The 19,608-nt window shown below is 44.1% G+C and overlaps 1 protein-coding gene across 4 annotated transcripts in view; it reads left to right on the top strand.

The window, feature by feature from the left end:
* The window catches only part of MGAT5 (alpha-1,6-mannosylglycoprotein 6-beta-N-acetylglucosaminyltransferase), a 399,290-nt gene that overhangs the window by 158,176 nt on the left and 221,506 nt on the right, over positions 1-19,608 (top strand). For all 4 annotated transcript variants that reach the window (XM_070389588.1, XM_070389598.1, XM_070389571.1 and 1 more), the window contains one exon: positions 8,873-9,031. In XM_070389588.1, coding sequence (XP_070245689.1) covers positions 8,873-9,031 — 159 coding nt within the window. The remainder of the gene's footprint in view (positions 1-8,872; positions 9,032-19,608) is intronic.

Genomic DNA, 19,608 nt, shown 5'->3' on the forward strand with positions numbered 1-19,608 from the left:
CGCCCTGAACTGTAGGTCCTTCAGCTTCCCTGGGGGCCATAGCTCCTCCCGTTTCCAGCTGTGTCCCTGGGCTCTTTCGGTCAGAACTGCTCGGACAGAGCTCCCGGCCACCCTGAAGAGCTGTCCACCCCGCTCATGCTGCCTCATGGCGCAGCCATCTTCTAGGACCAGCTGTTGGGTGATGGCCGTGCATCTTCCTGCCTCTGAACCTCAGCGATTGCTCTTCCCTCCACCTGCACAGAGATGGCTCCCGCCTCTCCTTCCGGACCCTTTCAGAAGCAGAGCCCCACCCCTGCTTCCTTCTCGTTCTTCCTGGCACTTAAACCACCTGTCATGACACAGTCATGTCTGTTTACCATCACCTGTCTCCCCCACTTAGATTGTAAGCTCCCAGAGAGCAGGGAGTTGTATCTCTTTTGTTCCCCACAGTATTCTGGGGCCTCAGCACCTGCCTAGCACATAGTGGGACCCACGGGTGAATAGTAGCAGCATCCCCTCCACTCTGACTCTGTGTAGTATGGCTCCAGCTGAGGCTAATTTGAAAATCACAGTGACTCAGTCATGTTTTCAGTGAGACAGGAAATGAGAAGAGATTCCCTATGAACTGGGTGTCCAGGTGCCTCCAAGTAGCTATTTATGCAGGATCCGGATATGGGAACCATTGTGTATTCTGGAAGGCATTGGGAATGTGTTTATTTGTGACTTGTGGAAGGATTCTTTACTAGATGTGTGACCTTGGGCAAGTCACTGATGTTTTAAAAACCCGCCTTCTCTTTTAAGAAACAGCAGATTAAGTATCACTGACCTGATAGGCTTGCTGTAAGGATTGCAAGCGACCAAGCTTATCAAAGCACTTAGATCAGTAATGTGTATTTGTTATGAGTTATTGCTCACTTTGGCCTGCACCGACCTGCAGTAGCTATGAGCCAACAAGAATTGTCCGTGTAGACCTGATGTTGTTTATTCACTTGAATATGGGGCTTCAGGAGCTTGTTTATGCGGCTGTTCTTAGGGTTTACAGAGGACAGGACCCAACCAGACAAGAGAGGAAATAAGCTGTGGTGTGGAGGAAGCAGGCTTGCCACTCCCTCCTAAACAAGATTGGCAAGGTGTGCCCACCAGGATCCCCAGGGCTGCTGTGACAACACAGATGCTGGGCTCCACCCCAGGGTTGAGGCCCGCTGCTCTGGACTCTATGGAGAGTTTGGCGCTGCCCTGGGTCCCTTTTTAAAGGTGTGTTAGCACCACTGAGTGACTTTGGCATCTTAGAAACAGAATGTGTGATTGTCATTGTCTCTTATTCAAAGATAAGTCTTTCTCTGATGGGTGTGGGATGGACCAGTGCAGCCTCTCTCGCTTTGTCTATGAAGTGGGCACCTTTGGAGCAGTTTCTGGGGTGGATGGTGAGTGGGGAGGGCTATGCTGTGGCTCCTCTTTCTCGACAAGGAAGATGCCCTGGAGTCATTGGGGACTTCGGATGACAGTGGACTTGACCTTTCAGAGCCTGTGGACTTTTCTATACTGATTGCTAAGTTGCTTGAGTCCTTTTCCATGCAGCTGGCAAAGTGTTAGGAAAAGGGAGAAAGCAGCCCAAGAACTCCATCCTGGCTGTTTACAGATTCCATAAAGCACTAACTACTGTCCACAGGCCTAGATAAGATACGGTCTCAGATTGTGCTGCCTCAAAATTCCTTGAAATCCTCACGACCCTCCCCACAGCACAGGAATAGGTGCAAGTTCAAGTCACAGCTTGATTGCCTCCAGCTAACCCAGGAGAGCGTGCAGTCAGTGATGCTGAGCCTCCGAAGCTGTTCTTCACTGGGTGGTAATTGTTCCCTTTGTGACCTGGTCTGGCTGCCTGTGACAACTGCAGGGTGAAGGGCTCACTGGTGAGTTTAGATGTGGGTGAGTTGTCCTCTGAATGGCTTGAAGAACTCAGATGAGCTGGAGCTTGGTCAGTGACCGAGATGCTTCTTGGAAGGGTAGGGGATGTCAGGGTACCTGTGGCCAGTGTTTTGGAGTTCTGAGGTAGAATACATGGTTCTGACTGCATTTCCAGAGAGCATTTCATACCTTTGTGATGGTCAGAGTGATATGAACATTGATAGAAAATTCAGAGCATCTGGAACATGAGGCTGACAAAACCTGGGACCCTCCAGGCACTTTTCCTAGGTCAGCTTCTTTTTTCTTCAACTGTGAAAGGAAAAAAAAAATCATTTTCAATTCCAGCAGCCATGTGAGTCACTATTTCAAAGCTGTTCAACACAAGATAAAAGATACTATTCCATAAAACACACAAGGGCAGAGGTAGTCCCAAGTCCATCATCGCATTCTTATAAATAAAGAATAAGGAAGAAAATACTTCTTACCCCCAAACCCAGATAAATTTGATTTCTCTCTAGTCCTTTATTTAAATGCAGATGGATATATGTATGCTTATTTTTTAAAATTGGAATATTTTATACCGAGCTTTTAAAGCTCATCTTTGTTGTATTTCCTCATCCATTAGGTCTTTTTAATGACCGTACACTTTTCCTTTTTCATCAAAACGTTTCATTCAATAAATGTTTATTGAGTTCTTGGGGTCAATAGCTTGTGGCAATAAACAGAGATGACAGGATGGACCTGCTCTCTGCCCTCCCCAGGCTCCAACCTAGTGATTTATTCCATTTTAGGAATAGTTGGACATCATATAATGCAACCTTTTTGCTGGTGTTTGGGTAGTGTCCACAGCTTATCTGTAATAAATAACACTGTTCTCTTTTATAACTAACACTGCTTCGAATGTCCTTGTACATAATGAATGGACTGTATTTTGGTCATTGCTCTAACCGTATTATCTTTCTGTGGAAAGGTCACTTTCAAATTAATTTTCAAACATGTAACTGATGAAACCTGACATTCCTGGCAGTCAGTGGGAATGGGAGGTTGGGGTTAATTCATTTTTCATTAGCACCTTCCTTTCTCATTATCGCCCTGTCTTTTGCTGGCTTCTCCAGAGCAGTGAATGAATCTGCTCTGTGGTCCTCTGGTTCGAGCTCTGCCCTTGAGGGTGGCCATGGTAGAGAGGGATTTGCGTTAGGAGCAAGCCCAGATATAAATGATTTTTGGCAGTTCTGATGTAAGTCCTTGCTCATTGCACAGTTGGTTCTGTGCCAGTGAATCATGGCAGCCACCTTAAATGTAGTTCTCGATTGTGGCTGGGCCCAGAATCTTTGACGTGTGGGTTGTGCAGGTTCCAACAGAGTGGCTTGAGGATGGAACCTGGTACCTCTGACTCCACAACTGAGCCTGATGGACTGCAGGCTGGAGAACTCCTGCTTGGAAAGCATGTTGCAGGGGAATGGGGTGGGGTCAGCACATCCTTGCTTAACTGACTTGCCGATCTGGGCAGTCTCACAGCTTTAGCCAGTAGACCTATAAACCGATAGATCTTTTTCCACCAGCAGGACCCCCTTTCTTTAGTTTCCATCTCCTTGGACCCCAGCTATGGGAGAAGGTATAGCTGGCAGTGATAAATCCTTGACTGTTCTGCTCAAGGATATGAAAACCTCTTCCGGCCTCTCTTACCATTACTGTCATGGCTTTCCAGAAAGGAAAACTTACAGAGCTGCCAGGGCACCTGTTCTGAGATTTTGTTGATCTCCTTCTTTATCAAAGAACTCCTGGCCTGATAGAAACCAAAGCTTTCTTTCCCCAGAGGGACATTTAAAATGTTTTCACTTACTTTGATCTCTTCTTTATCACGTTCAATAAGTTTTCAGAACACAGAATTGCAATAGTAATGTTGGGATTAAATTTTTATTACTGAGGCTTTGAAGCACAAACAAAATTTTAAAAGTCTGTTAGTAATTGGAAACTGTAATCCTGCTGAGGATACAGTTTATGGCTGTAATAAGTATAAAACACAATGATAAATATGAAGATATTATACTGGAATTTGGAAGAATATTTTCCTTTCATTTCTTTATTAAACTATATGAAATTAGTCTTGAGTGTTCAGTCTTATCAAATATATGGGTTAACATTAAGACTAAGAATGCATACAAAAATACTCTGTATTAAGTTTAAAATTGCAATAAAACTCTTTAACAGTTCTTGCAGATTTAGCTGTGAAATACAAAGGTGAGAAACAATTGCATCACCTAGAAAGGTATCGCTTATTCAGCCTTATTTGTGGGAAGACTGTAGTTCATTTATTTGTTGGTTCATTCATTTACTTATCCACTTAGGTAACACACACTTACTGATTACTGTAATGTGCCAGGCACCATGCCAGTTTGTAAGGACTCAGAGATGAACTTGGGATCATCTTTGCCCTTGTGTATTTTATTGACACAAGTATCTTTTATCTTGTGTTGGAGTGTCTCAAAATAGTAACTCAAATAGCTGCTTGAATTGAAAATGAACTTTTTTCTTTTTTTCCACATTGGGAGAAAAAACATGCCTACTCAGGAAAAGTGTCTAGAGAGGCCAAGGTTTTTAATAGCCTTGTATTCAATTCATGGAATTTAAGGGAGAAGACACAGAAAAACAAGTTCTTCATTATGTTTAAGTGTTGGAGTTGCTCACAGAACTGCCCCATCAGTGAATCTTGAGGGAGGTTGGGGTGTGATTTAACAGGGACACACGGCAGAAGCCCAGGACTTAATCCCTACTAAGTAAGTGTGTTCAGAAGCAGCAAGTCAGAGATGCTTGCTGGCTAGAAGGTCCATAAGGTTCCTTAAGAAGCAGTAAAGCATGGTGGGTAAGAACTGTTGGGTCTGGAACCAGGTTGCCTGGGTTTGGACCCTAGATCTGCAGTCACGTGGGACAAATTAGTTAACCTCTAGGTACTGTGGTTTACTCATCTGTATGATGGAGATGGGAATGGCAACATGTTTCTCATATTGTCTTGTGGGACCAAATGAATTAATCCATGTAAAATGCTTAGCCCAGTAACTAACACATGAGGTTCAATAAATGGTATTGCTGGTGCTGGTGGAGGAACAATAGTAGCAGTTGCATCAATATAGTGATAATAGCAGCAGTAGCAACCTTAGCAGTAGTAGTATTGGAGTAGAGTGATGATGGTGAACATCAGCATTCTCATCATCATGAATTCCTTTATACCGTGTCATAGAGTCACAAAAGGTCCATCTATGTAGGTGGGATCAACAAGAGATAGTAAGTCACATTTATTGATGGATTGTGTTTTAAGAATCGAGGAAGAATGTCTTCTTAATGCTGATGTGACCACCGTGTATTGTATCCAGGGTGTGTGTGCCAGCAATAACTATCACCAAAAGCTGTGGTTGGGAGACTCTCACCAGGAGTCCTGCTGCCTTTTAACACAAGGGCAAAAGGCTGGAAGGGGTTACCAGCTCTTGAGAGGCCTGCAGCATGGGCCTCTGTCAGCTCCCACCTTCTCGTTGTACTTTGCATCACATTTGCAGTAGTGTCACCGTGGAAGTCATACATAATGCAAGTTTAGTGACTATCTTTTCACTCTTCATTCTTTCTCCCATAACCCTTGTGTCCAAGTTCTATCTTGATAGCTCTGCAGAAGGGCAGTGCAGAAGACAAGCGTTGGGAGAATGTGCTTAATTCAGTGGTTCTCGAATGGAGTGCAGTTGTACTCCCCAGGAGGGACATTGGCAATGTCTGAAGACATTTCTGGTTCACACAGGAGGATTGCTACTCTCATTTAGTGGCTAGAGTCCAGGGATGCTACAGACACCTTACAGTACAGGATAGCCTCCTTCCTCCTGCTCCCCACCCTCCTGGCAAGCAAAGAATTATCTGACCGAAGTGTCAATAGCGTAGAAACTGAGAAACCTGAGTAAAGACAGACTAGCAGATCGGGCCTCTGTGTCTGGCTAACTACTATTGCTGGTAAGAGTTAAATGCCCTTTTTACACGTGGATGCCTTGGCTGACAATTCAGGCTCTGGGCAAAGAGGTTGAGACTGCGGGGCAGGGGAAGGGAGATGGATATCATTTTTCTGAGGAGTGGTTTCTTTAGAGTGCACGCAGCCACCTCTGAGCAGCACCATGGCCCCCATCTGTGTGGCTAGCCTCTGGCAGTCTTCAGAGCTCTGGAGAGGCAGTCAGTGCTTCAGAGTCAGTGTAAGACCAGAGCTGGTGGCTGACTCCTGCTGCCTGTGTCAGCTAATGATGTGTCAGGGACAGGCTGTGAGTCACACTGGTTGTCAGGCTGCAGCCCCCGAGGAGCGTGATCTCATGACCCTTTGGATAAAACGATAAAGCTTTGCATCACTCGGGGAGAGATTTCTCTAGGAAGGATGAGAGCGTTTTCCAAAGGTTTTATTTTTTTAACTTACCTATGTAACAGACAGTTATGTAGCACTTATTATGTGCCAGGCAGTGTTCAAAACATTTTACAAATATTAACTCATTACGTCCTCATTATAACGCCAAAGAGGTAGGCTTATTCTTTTCACTCTTGTACAAATAAGGGTACAGAAGTGGAGAGAGAGGACTCAAACCTAGGAAGTGATTAGAGTCTAAGCCCTTAATCACTAGGCTGAAAGTCACTGAATTTCACACTTGGTTTCTTTTCTCAGCCCTGGCTCTTGACTTCTGGCTGGTAGCAGCGAGGCATCAGGGAATTAGGCAGACCTGAGTCAAGTCCCCATTTGTGATTTTGTATGTCTGGAACCACGAGCATATTGCTTCCTGTCTGAACCTCAGTTTTCTCATCTGTAAAATGAAGTCACACCTGCTTCATGGAGAATATGAAGTTATTAATAAATGCAGTTCCTTATATATGTACATGGCACCTGATAGACATTCAGGAACTCTTAGTTCCTTTTTAACCTTCTTTGTTATAATCTTATTTTTGGCCAATTGCTCTTTTGCATGGCCAGCTTATCTTAGTATCTGTGGGTAACATACTCAATGAAGAATAAAAAGTAGACCTGGTCAGATGTTTGTTAGAGAGACTGAATGCACAGACTGCTACAGATCTTAATGCTGTGAAGAAGTCTTACGTTTGGTGTTGGGAGTGGCGGGGAGATTGAGATTATGCTAAGCACAAAGATCCAGACTTCCAGGATAAAGATGTGGCTTCTGTTTCCAGCCTTTAGTGAGCTTCAGTGATGCTGTCTGTAAACCCCGGAAATGCAAACTTGCATGTCAGTTATGTGTCTTGTTTCTGTTCGGATGAGTGTTTCTCTCTTGACTGGAAATAGAAAGCCTGCCTGCTTGTTAGTGGACGGTCATGGGCTGTGCTCTGGGTTGGTGGATTGGTCCAGACTGTGCTGCTTCCCTGGCCAGATCTGAGCACCTGTTCAGTGCAGGTGTGCTCTGTTCTCAGCAGAATGGAAGGTTCCCCTTTGTCTGAATTCAGGATTTTGCTGCACCCTGCTCCCCTGGCCCACTCCCAGCTCATAAGTGAATCTGAATTCTGTTCACATAGCTGCTGCCCTGTGGTCCTCCTGCCTTGCTCACATGTACGAGTCAGACTGTCTTTGAGTTTCCAGAGGAGGGGGGCTAACTTAATCTCTCTCTGTGTGTAGAGTACCTTGTATACAAACTTAATAAATACCTTATGTAGGCCTGAAGATAATGCGTCTGTAATTTATCTGGAGAGAAGTACATTTCTCTGTAACCCATAGCCAGATATGTAAGAAAGAGAATCAACTCGTAAATGTAAGCACCAGAAGAAAATAGTCCCAGCATCTAGAACAATGCTTGGCACATCGTAGTTGTTTAATTAATATCTTTAATGAATGAACTCCTTCCCTGATAGCTCAGTTGGTAAAGAATCCTCCTGGAATGTAGGAGACCCCCACTCGATTCCTGGGTTGGGAAGATCCACTGGAGAAGAGATAGGCTACCCACTCCAGTATTCTTGGGCTTCCCTTGTGGTTTAGCTGGTAAAGAATCTGCCTGCCATGCAGGAGACCTGTGTTTGATCCCTGGGTTGAGAAGATCCCCTGGAGAAGGGAAAGTCTACCCATTCCAGTATTCTGGCCTGAAGAATTCCATGGACTGTATAATCCATGGGGTTGCAAACAGTCGGACATGACTGAGCGACTTTCACTTCGAATCAATGAATGAATCTGGTGTGCTTCTAAATTGCATTATAGTTAACTTTGGATTATCCAGCATATCTGAAATCTGAAACTGTAGCTTTTATCTTGTTGTTGTTATTTAGTCGCTGAGTTGTGTCTGACTCTTTTGTGATTCCATGGACTGTAGCCTTCCAGGCTTCTCTGTCCATGGGATTTCCCGGGCAAGAATACTAGAGTAGGTTGCCATTCTCTTCTCCAGGGTATCTTCCCAACTCAGGGATTGAACCTGCATCTCCTACATTAGAAGGTGTATTCTTTACCACTGAGCCACCAAGAAAGCCCATAACTTTTTATTAAGTATTACCATATGTAACCAACGGCAGTAAAGACTTTTCAAAAAATTGGGACTTGCAAGAGTATACAGCACTAAAAAACAAACAACAACAACAATGAACTTGATCTGGAAGTTTTCAAGGCCTTGCATTTGGGGCTTGTCATTCTGTGTGTTAGTAACCACCATGCGAGAGGAGGAAGAGTTGAATGCTTTGGTAGGATGCTAAATAACAGCATCTCTCAACCTACTAGCCGAACAGTTTTATGTCACTTACTGTGAAGCTTGTGTTACAGAGCGAACTGATGTGTTTTGGACTCTCTGGGCCCCTTGAATGTGGCCTCTGTTGCCTTTCAGGTGGAGTTTGTTAGGACAGATCTTCATGTGGTGCTTTTTGATTTGCCACATTTTGAGGGAAAGAGAGAACGAGCGTGAGTGTGCATGTGTGTGCCAGGCCGATATGGGGGGGACCGGAGGACATCTAAGCTGTTGTACTTAAACACTGTGTATATTTTCTGTTGCAGATCTGAAGAAGACTCTTGCTGTGTTGCTGGATAACATTTTGCAGCGCATTGGCAAGTTGGAGTCAAAGGTGGACAACCTCGTAAGCAATGGCACAGGGACAAACTTGACCAACTCCACCACACCTGTTCCCAGCTTACTTGAGAAAATTAATGTGGCAGGTAAGGACCACGAGTCTATGCCCAGATGTGGAGTCAAGGCCTGCTCTGAACTAGGAAGAGAACCACAGGGGCACAGTGGTTCTTATTGGTATAAGATAAATCCCATCAACTTAGTATGGTCCCTGTAACCCTAACTTTAAATTTATTTTTGAATAATGTGTTCAAAGGCTTTTACAGTCTCATCATGATGTGTAATATTGGGTGGTTTCTGTGATATGTTTCCCATAATGAGCTCCTGGAATTACTTTTAATGAGAAGATTCATAGCAGGGATAAAGGAAATACAGAGGTGATCTGGGAGGCTCACACCAGGTAGAGGTTCCTTCCCCTCCCCATTTTCATCAAACAATTTCAAAGTCTGTTCCACATAATAGATTCTCTCCTCCCTGCTGTTAAAGAAGAGCCATGGCAAACTTGCCTCCTTTGTGGATCCAGGGAAATAGGCGTTCTAGAAATGGCATTTGGGGAATAAATGGCCCCTGCCTGATCTTGGCCTGATTCTGTAGCCCCTTGTGGACACCTGGATGTGTGTGTCTGACCCCCTTCTTGAAACTGGACTCTTGGATAAAAGAATAGAAATGGATTTAAAACAATCCCCATATCATACATAATGTGTATTGTCTACAGCTCACATTTGGATCCACCCACCCACTCCCCCACCTCCCCCACATCGCTCTGCCCTGACGTTGGCCTCTTGGCCTTTGTGGTTAAGCTAGGCCTTGCCCTTGTTAGGTGACCACTGTCATTTCCTGGGGACCCAGGACAAAGCAAAGAGCTTTGATGAGGATAAGGATTAGGTGCTTTGAGTGAATGGCTGTGAATAAGTTGTCTATACTCCTGGTGGGTGGTATACAAGCTCTAGCTAATGGATAAAATAAATAGCTGGGTTACTTTTGAAATTTTAAAAATCTACTTTAGTACCCTCTCTGGCTTGTTTTTCTCTCCCTTTCTTATAGGAAACTCACAGCCTTAAGTGGAACGAGATTCTTTTCCTTTCCCACCTCCCAGTGTCAAAACATTTAACTGTTTCACATTATGCAAGCTTGTTGTATTACCTTTCTGCTGTGTTCTCTGCCCTTTAGCAAGTTTTAAATTGCAAACTATATTTCTAATAATCCAAAGTATCTGACCAAACAGAGGCATTAAAAATAACTTTTAATTACAACACAGAGGCAGTGTCATCTGGGCCATAAATCCTGTCTTCCTTGCAGTTTCCAGCAGCTTCTGTAATTAGACAAGAAAACCTCCCACTGTGTTGAGCTGCTTATTAATAAATGGAACCCAGGCCTCTCCAGCCTCCACTCCTCCACCCCTGTTCCCAGTAGGAAGTGCTGTTGAGAAGGTCCTCTCTGATTTCCTGGCAGTTCTGTAGGTTCCTGTTTCAGAGGGTTGTGTGTGTAGGGGGGTGGTGGTGTTCTGTCTCTGGCATTGCTGCCTCCCACTGCCTCTGTCCTAGAGGGCCCATGTCCATGTGTCTACCATCATTCTTTTCCCTGATAAGGGACCTCACTGCCTCTGATTGTCTTGTTTGTGTGCCAGGCTCACAGGGAGATTTCCTGCCTGAGTTTCAAGTCCCAGGGTACACAATTGTGGAATGAAATGTGATGGAGGCAGTGACTACTCTTTTCAAATGGAGTCCCTGGCCCATGCATGGAGCTAGTACACTTGGTTAACAAATATCTCTGAGCACATTCTCTAAGTCAGGGGTCCCCAACCTCCAGGATCGAATGCCTGATGATCTGAGGTGGAGCTGATAACAATAGTCATAGAAATAAAGTCCAAATAAATGTAATGCACTTGAGTTACCCTGAAACCACCCCCCTTTCCTGTCCATGAAGAAATTGTCTTACATTGAATCGATTCCTGGTGCCAAAAAGATTGGGGACCTCTGCACAAAGTCCTTGGATTTGAAAAGGGCTTCTTTAAAAGTGCCACTGGTGCTGTGCTTTTACTAATATTTATAGAACCAGAGAATTTGGTTTTTTATCTTTCCTTTTTGGGAAAAGGGAGCTAATTTAAAGTTCTGCCTTTGATAACTAACCTCATTCTTAATTGTTTTCATCTTTCGTGTGTGACACGCCCCATACCTTTGAGATTTTTACTGGCCAATTAGAAAAATAATACACATGCATGGAATAAAGCAAACTATGGTCACTGTAAGAGGGGCTGTCTTTGGAAGGCTTCTGATAGGAAGGTAAACTTAGAAGGTGGTTAGGACGGAGGCAACTGGGGATTGAGGAGGAGATGCAGACTAGAGATGGATTGCTACCCAGGTAAGATGTTAGAAGGAAGGAGAGGAAACTCGCCATTCTCTGCCATTAAACTGTTTCCAGTTCCTGAGCCTTGGAGGAACTTGGAGCCTTGCTTTTGTTTATTCTTCTCAGCATCTCAGAAGTAAGTGCTTTCGCAGGTTTTATGAGTTTAAGTATGTGGGAGGGGGTGGGGCTGAGGTGAAGACCTCCTCATGCCAAGCAGAGAAGAGATTGTTTTCCCCGCTCCTTGCTTTCCATTTTGTGAATCATCTCAAACAGTGAGTCTAGAAAAATGTGCTCCCATTTTCTTCGAGGTTCCTAGAGAGCTGGCAGTTTCCTGGACTACTTAATATCCTGTCTAAAATGGAAGTTTTTTCTGTCCGAGGGTCTGTTTCTTTGGACCTGTGTGTTAAGCAACAACAAAAAGAAATGTCATCCTTCTGTGAGTGCGTGCATGCATATGCACCCCTGCCAGACACGGCACTAGCCACAGTGACTATAGATGTGATGTGAAGAATGCAGGCATCCGCCTTTATTTCCTCCAAAGGTCGGAGGGGCCATTGTGTCCTGCAAAGAACACACATGTATTTTTATTTGCCAGGTCTGTGGGTTAGTGTGCCATAAAGAGGGCCAAAGCGCTTGAGTTCCCAGTCCTAGTTCATGGTCAACCCCTCATGGCTTTTTTGCCCTCTTCCCTGGTCCATGGCCAGGCTAGCAGTTCTCACATCCCTCCTGTCATAGCAGGGGTGGCTTTTGAGCTATGAGAGTTCATTTTTTATTGGGTTCCAATACTAGTTGAGTGAAGTGGTTCTTCCTCCCTCGCTGCATTAAGACATGTGGTAATTGCTCAGAAATGTTCTCCCTGGTGTGTCTTTACTGCTTACTCTGGTGTCTTATTGCTAACGGATGTTTCTGATTGCTCACTGTTGTGTCTTATTGCTCGCTGATATATCTTCTGGTTGACTATAAACTGTATCTAAATTGGATACCATAGCAGTTGAAGAAGAATTCTCTAAATTTATTTTCTTTTTAGGGATATGTGTGTGTGTGTCTCCCCTTGCCTTGCTCTGTTTAACTATGTTGTATGTGATTTTTATCCAAAATGGCTTGTCTTACCAAATTTATTACTCTAGGGCTTTTTTATTATGTGAAAATGAATGTTCCCCTAGAGAAACTGTGGTGGAAATGGACTTTAGGAAAGTAAAGAACCAGATTTGAACTGCATTTTTGAGCAATCTTTATCTTACTGAAGAGGAAGGTGAATCAAAGAAATGAAAAAATAGATTGAAAAAAACCCCAAACCTACCTTTCAACCAATCATGATTTCTTCAGGTTTAATCACTGATAGAACTTGTATATTTCCTTGTCAAAATTACTTATTTTAGGAATGATACTTGGGTGTTTTTTTTTTTTTTTGAAAGACCAATTCTGCTTTTCTCTGGATTTGTGATTTTAAATTCTGAAGGGGAGAGAATAGGGTAGGGTTGGTGGTTCTTGGTCACGTACTGACATGGGGAGAGGTAAAGAGCTACAGGTGTGTAATGTGAAAATGCTGGCCTGCTGAGGACTGTCATTGTCTGCTTCTATCCTTGTTTGGCCATCTGTGTCTGGTTCAAAGCCTGGCTGTTGAAGGTGTTTAGTAAGTACTGTCCACATTGATTGGATTATGCTGGAGGGGAGAGCATTTCACTTCTGCAAGGAATTCCTCCCTGTAGCTCCCCTTCTCCACTTACATGTACAGGGATTTGCTTACAAGTGGGACTTGGCTTCTCATTTTCCTGTTTTAGACAACAGTGGCAGACACCATCTAATAAATACAACTCCGTGTTTCTCGACCATGACTGAACTTCCTGTGGGTGATTTGGTGCTGTGGAGCCCTGATAGTATGTGATGGTTCCCACTCTAGGCTGTAATATTTGCAGGGAGTGGGGATATTGTGCAGCTCTCTGGTGAGGGGAGGGGAAGCAGGAGTGTGGGCACTTGTGTGTACAAATTTATTCATTTATACTCTCAAGGGCTTGTTGTCATTCAACATCAGCTGAATAACTGGCCAATGCTAACAGTTGACTAGAAGACAGAACATCATGACCACATCCATCCCCTTGTGCTGTGATCGCTTACAGTTGCAAGGTGAATGAATTGGGAAACATTCGCAAAATCGAAAATACAGGCACAGCTTAAGAGGATGCTTTCTGATACTGAGTCTAAATTGAACATTAGGCAGCCCTGCGTTTTCCAAATGTAAGTTTCAGCATGCAACATATTCTAGTATTTGGAGTTGAAGTGTGGTGTATTTGAACTGGGATGTTGTTCTCAAGAAAAGAACCATAATTGTTATTCTTAGCATTCGAAAATTGAAAAATGTTCCTGCTGAGTTCCAGGGACTGTGTTTGGAAGTGCAGCTTCCCCCCTCTTGGTGCTGCTAATGGACCTTGAAATGAAGTCGAACCTGTGCTGTTTCCTTGTTTGTGTCCCTGTGACATCAGATATGCTGGCCTAGCACCTGGAGTGTCCCAGCCCCGCCCAGAAACCAGCACAGCGGATGACTTTCCCAGGATCAGGTTTTAGCCTGTCAGTGGCACTCCAGGCTCTGCCTGAGAGAAAGGAGAGAGAAAAGACTGATTTTTATTAATTAAAGAAAGATTTTTTATTAATCTGAGCAAGAAGCCAGTATGTTCCTTCTGTCTATCTACCTGTCCTTGTCTGTGTCATTCTTTGCACAGGCGGCAGTCAGTATTTGGCTACTTGTCAGAAACAATCCCTTTAGTACCATCACAGAGAATGTATGTCTTTGTTGGTCTGGTTTTCACTTTATGTGGTCAAGGGCACTTTGATTTTTATCACAAGGAAGGAGGAAAAGGAAGAAAATACAGTTCAGGAGGAGTGGTGCTGACCTGTGTGCCTGGGTATTTTTCTTTTTTCTTTTTAGCTTCTTATTTTGTATTAGGGTATAGCCTTGTGATAGTTTCAGGTCAACAGTGAAGGGACTCAGCCATACATATACGTGTATCCATTCTCCCCCAAACTCCCCTCCCATCCCTGCTGCCACACAACATTGAGCAGAGTTCCATGTGCTATACAGAAGGTCTTTGTTGGTAATCCATTTTAAATATAGCAGTGTGTGCATGTCCATCCAAACTCCCCAACTGTCCCTTCCACCCATCCTGCCCCCTGGCAACCGTAAGTTTACTGTCTAAGTTTGTGCGTCTCTTTCTGTTTTGTAAGTTCATTTGTATCCTTTCTTTTTAGATTCCACATGTAAGGAATGTCATAGGATATTTCTCCTTCTCTGTCTGACTTGCTTCACTCAGTGTGACATTCTCTGGGTCAATCCGTGTTGCTGCACATGGCATTATTTCATCCTTTTTAATGGCTGAGTAGGATTCCATTACATATGTGTACCACATCTTCTTTATCCATTTCTCCATCAGTGGACATTTAGATTGCTTCCATTCTTGGCTCTTGTAAACTGTGCTGCAGTGAACATTGGGGTGCACCTTTCAGTTCATGTTTTTCTCTGGATATGTGCCCAGGAGTGGGATTGCAAGGTCATATGGTAGCTCTATTTTTAGTTTTTTAAGGAACCTCCATACTGTTCTCTATAGTGGCTGCACCAATTTACATTCCCACCAACAGTCTAGGAGGATTCCCTTCTCTCCACGTGCTCTCCAGCATTTATTGTTTGTGGATTTTTTGATGATAGCTCTTCTGGCTGGTGTGAAGTGATATCTCATTGTAGTTTTGATTTCTCTGTGCCTGGATATTAATATCATTGGTTCTCAACTGCCTGGGGTTTTTTCCCCCCAGGCAGTTTTGGTTGTCACAACGGAGAATGTTGTGATGTCTAGTAGACAGAAGCCAGGGGTGCTGCTGAACAGCCTGTGGTGTACAGGCTGGCCCACAGCAGAGAATTATCTAGCCCCAAATGTCAATTGTGTGGTAGTTCAGAAACCCTCATCTATAAGGCATTGTTAAAAATTGGTTTTCCCACTTATGACCCGTGGAGAAAGATGTTTGAGACATTGAGGTTTCCTGATCACCAGCTGAAACCTTTAGTCTCCTTCCCCATTCATACAAGGCAGTTTGCAAGCCTCACCACTTTTTGCTTTGCAACTGGTCTTTGAAACCTTTAAAAAAAATGTTATACACTCCCAGAAGACTGTTCTAGGATTCTGACCTTAAGAAGCCTCTTTCCTGGACCCAAACCGTACAATTTTGGCAATTTGCATTTTACTCTGGCTTATATAGAATATAATTATTTCTTTTCATAAAAGAGCCACTAATTCAGAATAATGATGGCAAAGTAGTTGGAGAGAGTGGATTTAAATTACCAGGATGTTTTAGAAGAAATTCCATTTTATTAATTTTAACTAGAGTATATAATTATCTAGATATGAGCGAGTAAATTAACTAAGTTAAGGGAAGCAAGAGAGGTCCCTAAAGATCTACTTCACAGCATGAAATACCCTCCAGACCTTAACTGGAGCAACATAAAAGAAGATGAGACAGGAAAGGTAGGTTGGGGGATCTGTGAAGAGTTTTTAATGTAGTACTAAGGAGTTTCTGTCTTATTCTGTATGCAGTGACAGCTGATGAAGGTTTAAAGCAGACAGATGATTAGATGAGGTCTGTATTTTCAGAGAAAAATGTGGATGCAGAATGCTTTCAAAGGGGGTCATAGAGAAGCCAGGTGAAAGTTTAGTTGACGCGTGTAGAAGGATTGAAAGAGGTGTGTGAGGGAGGCTAGGGAGAAGGAGAGGATTTGAGATCCACATCAGGTGGAGCCCACCTGATGGGGTTGCTGGTGGACCATGGGAGGGGTTGAGGGAAGAGGCATCATAACCGATTCTCAAGGATGGAGCTTACATGATGGAACACGGGGGTGGTGCATTTATGGAGGAAAGAAGCCAGCAAAGGCAAGATTTGGGAAAGACAGTTGCCATGTGTTAATGTGGACTTTGGAGTATAAATTGCTTTGCTACAAGCCATTTGTTTAGAAATACCAGTTTAAAGGAAGTTGGAGCATTAGTTCTCAGGAGATGAGGGACAATGAAAGGCAGTGTTTGTTTCATGCTGTTGCTGCTGCTAAGTCACTTCAGTCGTGTCTGACCCCATGCGACCCCATAGACGGCAGCCCACCAGGCTCCCCGCCTCTGGGATTCTCCAGGCAAGAACACTGGAGTGGGTTGCCATTTCCTCCTCCAATGCATGAAAGTGAAGGATACGCTCGGTCATATCCGACTCTTAGCGACCCCATGGACTGCAGCCCACCAGGCTCCTCCATCCATGGGATTTTCCAGGCAAGAGTACTGGAGTGGGGTGCCGTTGCCTTCTCCGTGTTCCATGCTACCCAGGCTCACACCCTTCTCTACTTTGTGACATTGGGTCTGTTTCTTAATGTTTCTCTCTTTTTTATATTTATTTATTTGGCTGTGTCGGGTCTTAGTTGTGGCACATGGAATCCTCACTGCGGCGTGTGGAGTCTTGTGTTGTGGCACGTGGGCATCTGTAGTTGTGGTGTACAGGCTCAGTGGTTGCGGTACCCAGGCTTAGCTGCCCCACAGCATGTAGGATCTTAGTTCCCCAACTAGGGATGGAACCTGAGTCCCTTGCATTGAAAGGTGGAATCTTAACCCCTTGAGCACCAGGGAGTCTCTCTTAATCTTTCAAGGCTTACAATTCCTCTTCTATAAAATTGGGAAGATAATAATAGTGCCCAATAGTCCCCCAATAATAATAATGGGGGTTGTTTATGAGGGTTAAGTGAGATCAGCAAACTACATAGAAACATACCTGGTGCAAAGTCAGCACTAAATAAACATTGTTAGTTACAGTTTAAAGGCTACGCATTTGGAATATTGATATAAGAATGAAGGCCATATTGACTAATTATTAGTTGTTAATGTTTATATGTAATATAATACTGACTAATTGTTAATATTACCACAGTGAAACTAATAACTGATATTTGGATAGTGTTTTATGGATAAGAAAATATTTTCATACACGTATATTACTTCCTTGAGTACTTTAAACTTGAAGTTCCCCAGTTGACCTTTTTGTCCGTTCTTAGAGACTTTTGTTTGGAGAAGGCAATGGCACCCCACTCCAGTACTCTTGCCTGGAAAATCCCATGGATGGAGGACCCTGGCAGGCTACAGTTCATGGGGTTGCTACAAGTTGGATACGACTGAGCGACTTCACTTTCATTTTTCACTTTCATGCATTGGAGAAGGAAATGGCAACCCACTCCAGTGTTCTTGCCTGGAGAATCGCAGGGACAGGGGAGCCTGGTGGGCTGCAGTCTATGGGGTCGCACAGAGTCAGACACAACTGAAGCGACCTAGCAGCAGCAGCAGCAGAGACTTTTGTTATCAATACTGAGAGGAAATCCACATATTTATCAGTAATCAAACAGAAATAGAATTGGGGGCCCATGTAGTTGGCGGGTTCAGAAGATGAGGCCGAGATCACATTGCTGGATGCAGGCAGGCTTGGGACCATTTCCAGGAACCTCAGCGGTACTGCTGTGAGCATGGGCGTCACTCTTTGGCCATCCTCACAGGGTGGTGGCAGAAAAGTCACCGGAGACTCTAGGTTTCTGGCAATAGTATTTGGGAACAGCTTGGGTTGCAGTGTATGCCTCTCCATGACCCAGTGACACTGCAGTAACCTCCTGACTGACTTGGCCTACATCACATAGGTCACCCCGAGGTTTCATGATGGGAGAGTGTCCCTAAAAAGATTCCAAGCAAGCAGATAGAACATAGACAATGACCACAGACTCCTATCATGTTATGGTTTGGATTTCCAGAGTCATCATAAGCCCAGCTCAGGCTTTTCTTTCCAGCAGGGTTCAGAGGACAAGGCTTCTGGAATGCTAGCCTTTCTGCTCCCCCAGTTTATTTTAAAGTCATTATTGAATTGTTACAATATTGCTTCTGTTTTATGTTTTTGGATTTGGGGTTGGGAGGCATGTGGGATCTTGGCTGTCTGATGAGGGATCAAACCTTCGCCCCCTGCATTGGAAGGCGAAGTCTTAACCGCTGGATTGCCCGAGAAGTCTCCTGCCTCCAATTTAAATGCTGCTGTGGCTGAGTGTGTACCCCAGCCCTTCTGGGAACTGGCCCAGCCTACAACGTGCTCTTTGTGTGTGCCTTAAACGTTGCCTTGTTTTTGTCCTCAACCTGGATGCCCTCCATTTTTCTAGCTTACCCTTATTTATCATATTTTTTCAAGCCTCACCTGAAGCACTGTTTCCCATAAGAAGGCTTCCTTGATGTCCTTCACTCTCAGGGATTTCTTTATGCTTTATGTTCCCCATGACTACTATGTGCATCCCTGGACTTTTCCACAGCCAGGCTCCAAGCTCTTCAAAGGCATCGGCAAAATAGCCTGTGTTTTTCCTTTCAGCCCTGTAAGCCCGGTATATAGCAGTGAGCAAAAGTAGCTCAGTCGTGTCTGACTCTTTGTGACCCCATGGACTGTACAGTCCATGGAATTCTCCAGGCCAGAATACTGGAGTGTACAACCTTTCCCTTCTCCAGGGGATCTTTCCAACCCAGGGATCGAACCCAGTTCTCCCCCATTGCAGGGATCCTGGTAAATAGCAGGATTTCAATGAATGTTTGTCCAACTGAACGCATGCCTCCCGCATCTGGAACGGGAGGAATGTTTGTCCAGCTGAACGCATCCTGGCCACACACCAGGTCAGCCACAGTTCTGAAACTTTTAGCACGACACTGGTGTCCACACTCTCAGTTCTGAATCACTGTGTCCGCTGCCTTGGCAGTTTCCTGAATATTTTAGGAATTCCTGAAAGTACCTAGAAAGTTGACTGCTAAGTTGCTCAGAAGGAAAAATACTTTTGCTTTCCTGTGCTTTCTGGAAACTATGATTCCGTAATAAGGTAATTTACTTTGTCAGTTCTTCACGGGTAATTATAAAAATGTAAGTAGGATTAAAAAAGAATTCTCACCAGCTACACTGTATTGAAAGTGAAAAATATTAGTCGTTCAGTTGTGTCCGATTCTTTGCAACCCCGTGGACTGTAACCCGATAGGGTTCTCTGTCCATGGGATTCTCCAGGCAAGAATACTGGAGTGGGTAGCCATTTCCTTCTCCAGAAAATCTTCCCGACCCAGGGACTGAACCTGGGTCTCCAGCATTGCAGGTGGATTCTTTACCATCTGAGCCACCAGGGAAGCCTTATATTAGGGATTTCTCTGAATGAAGAGTTTTTGCAGAAGAGAGGCGGGGACCCACCAATCTTAGTGCTTTGGACTCGTTACTGACACTTCAAAGTGGCTTTTTCCATTTCAGAAAG

This window comes from Bos mutus, chromosome 2 (genome assembly GCF_027580195.1).
Source record: "Bos mutus isolate GX-2022 chromosome 2, NWIPB_WYAK_1.1, whole genome shotgun sequence".
Lineage (NCBI taxonomy): Eukaryota > Metazoa > Chordata > Mammalia > Artiodactyla > Bovidae > Bos > Bos mutus.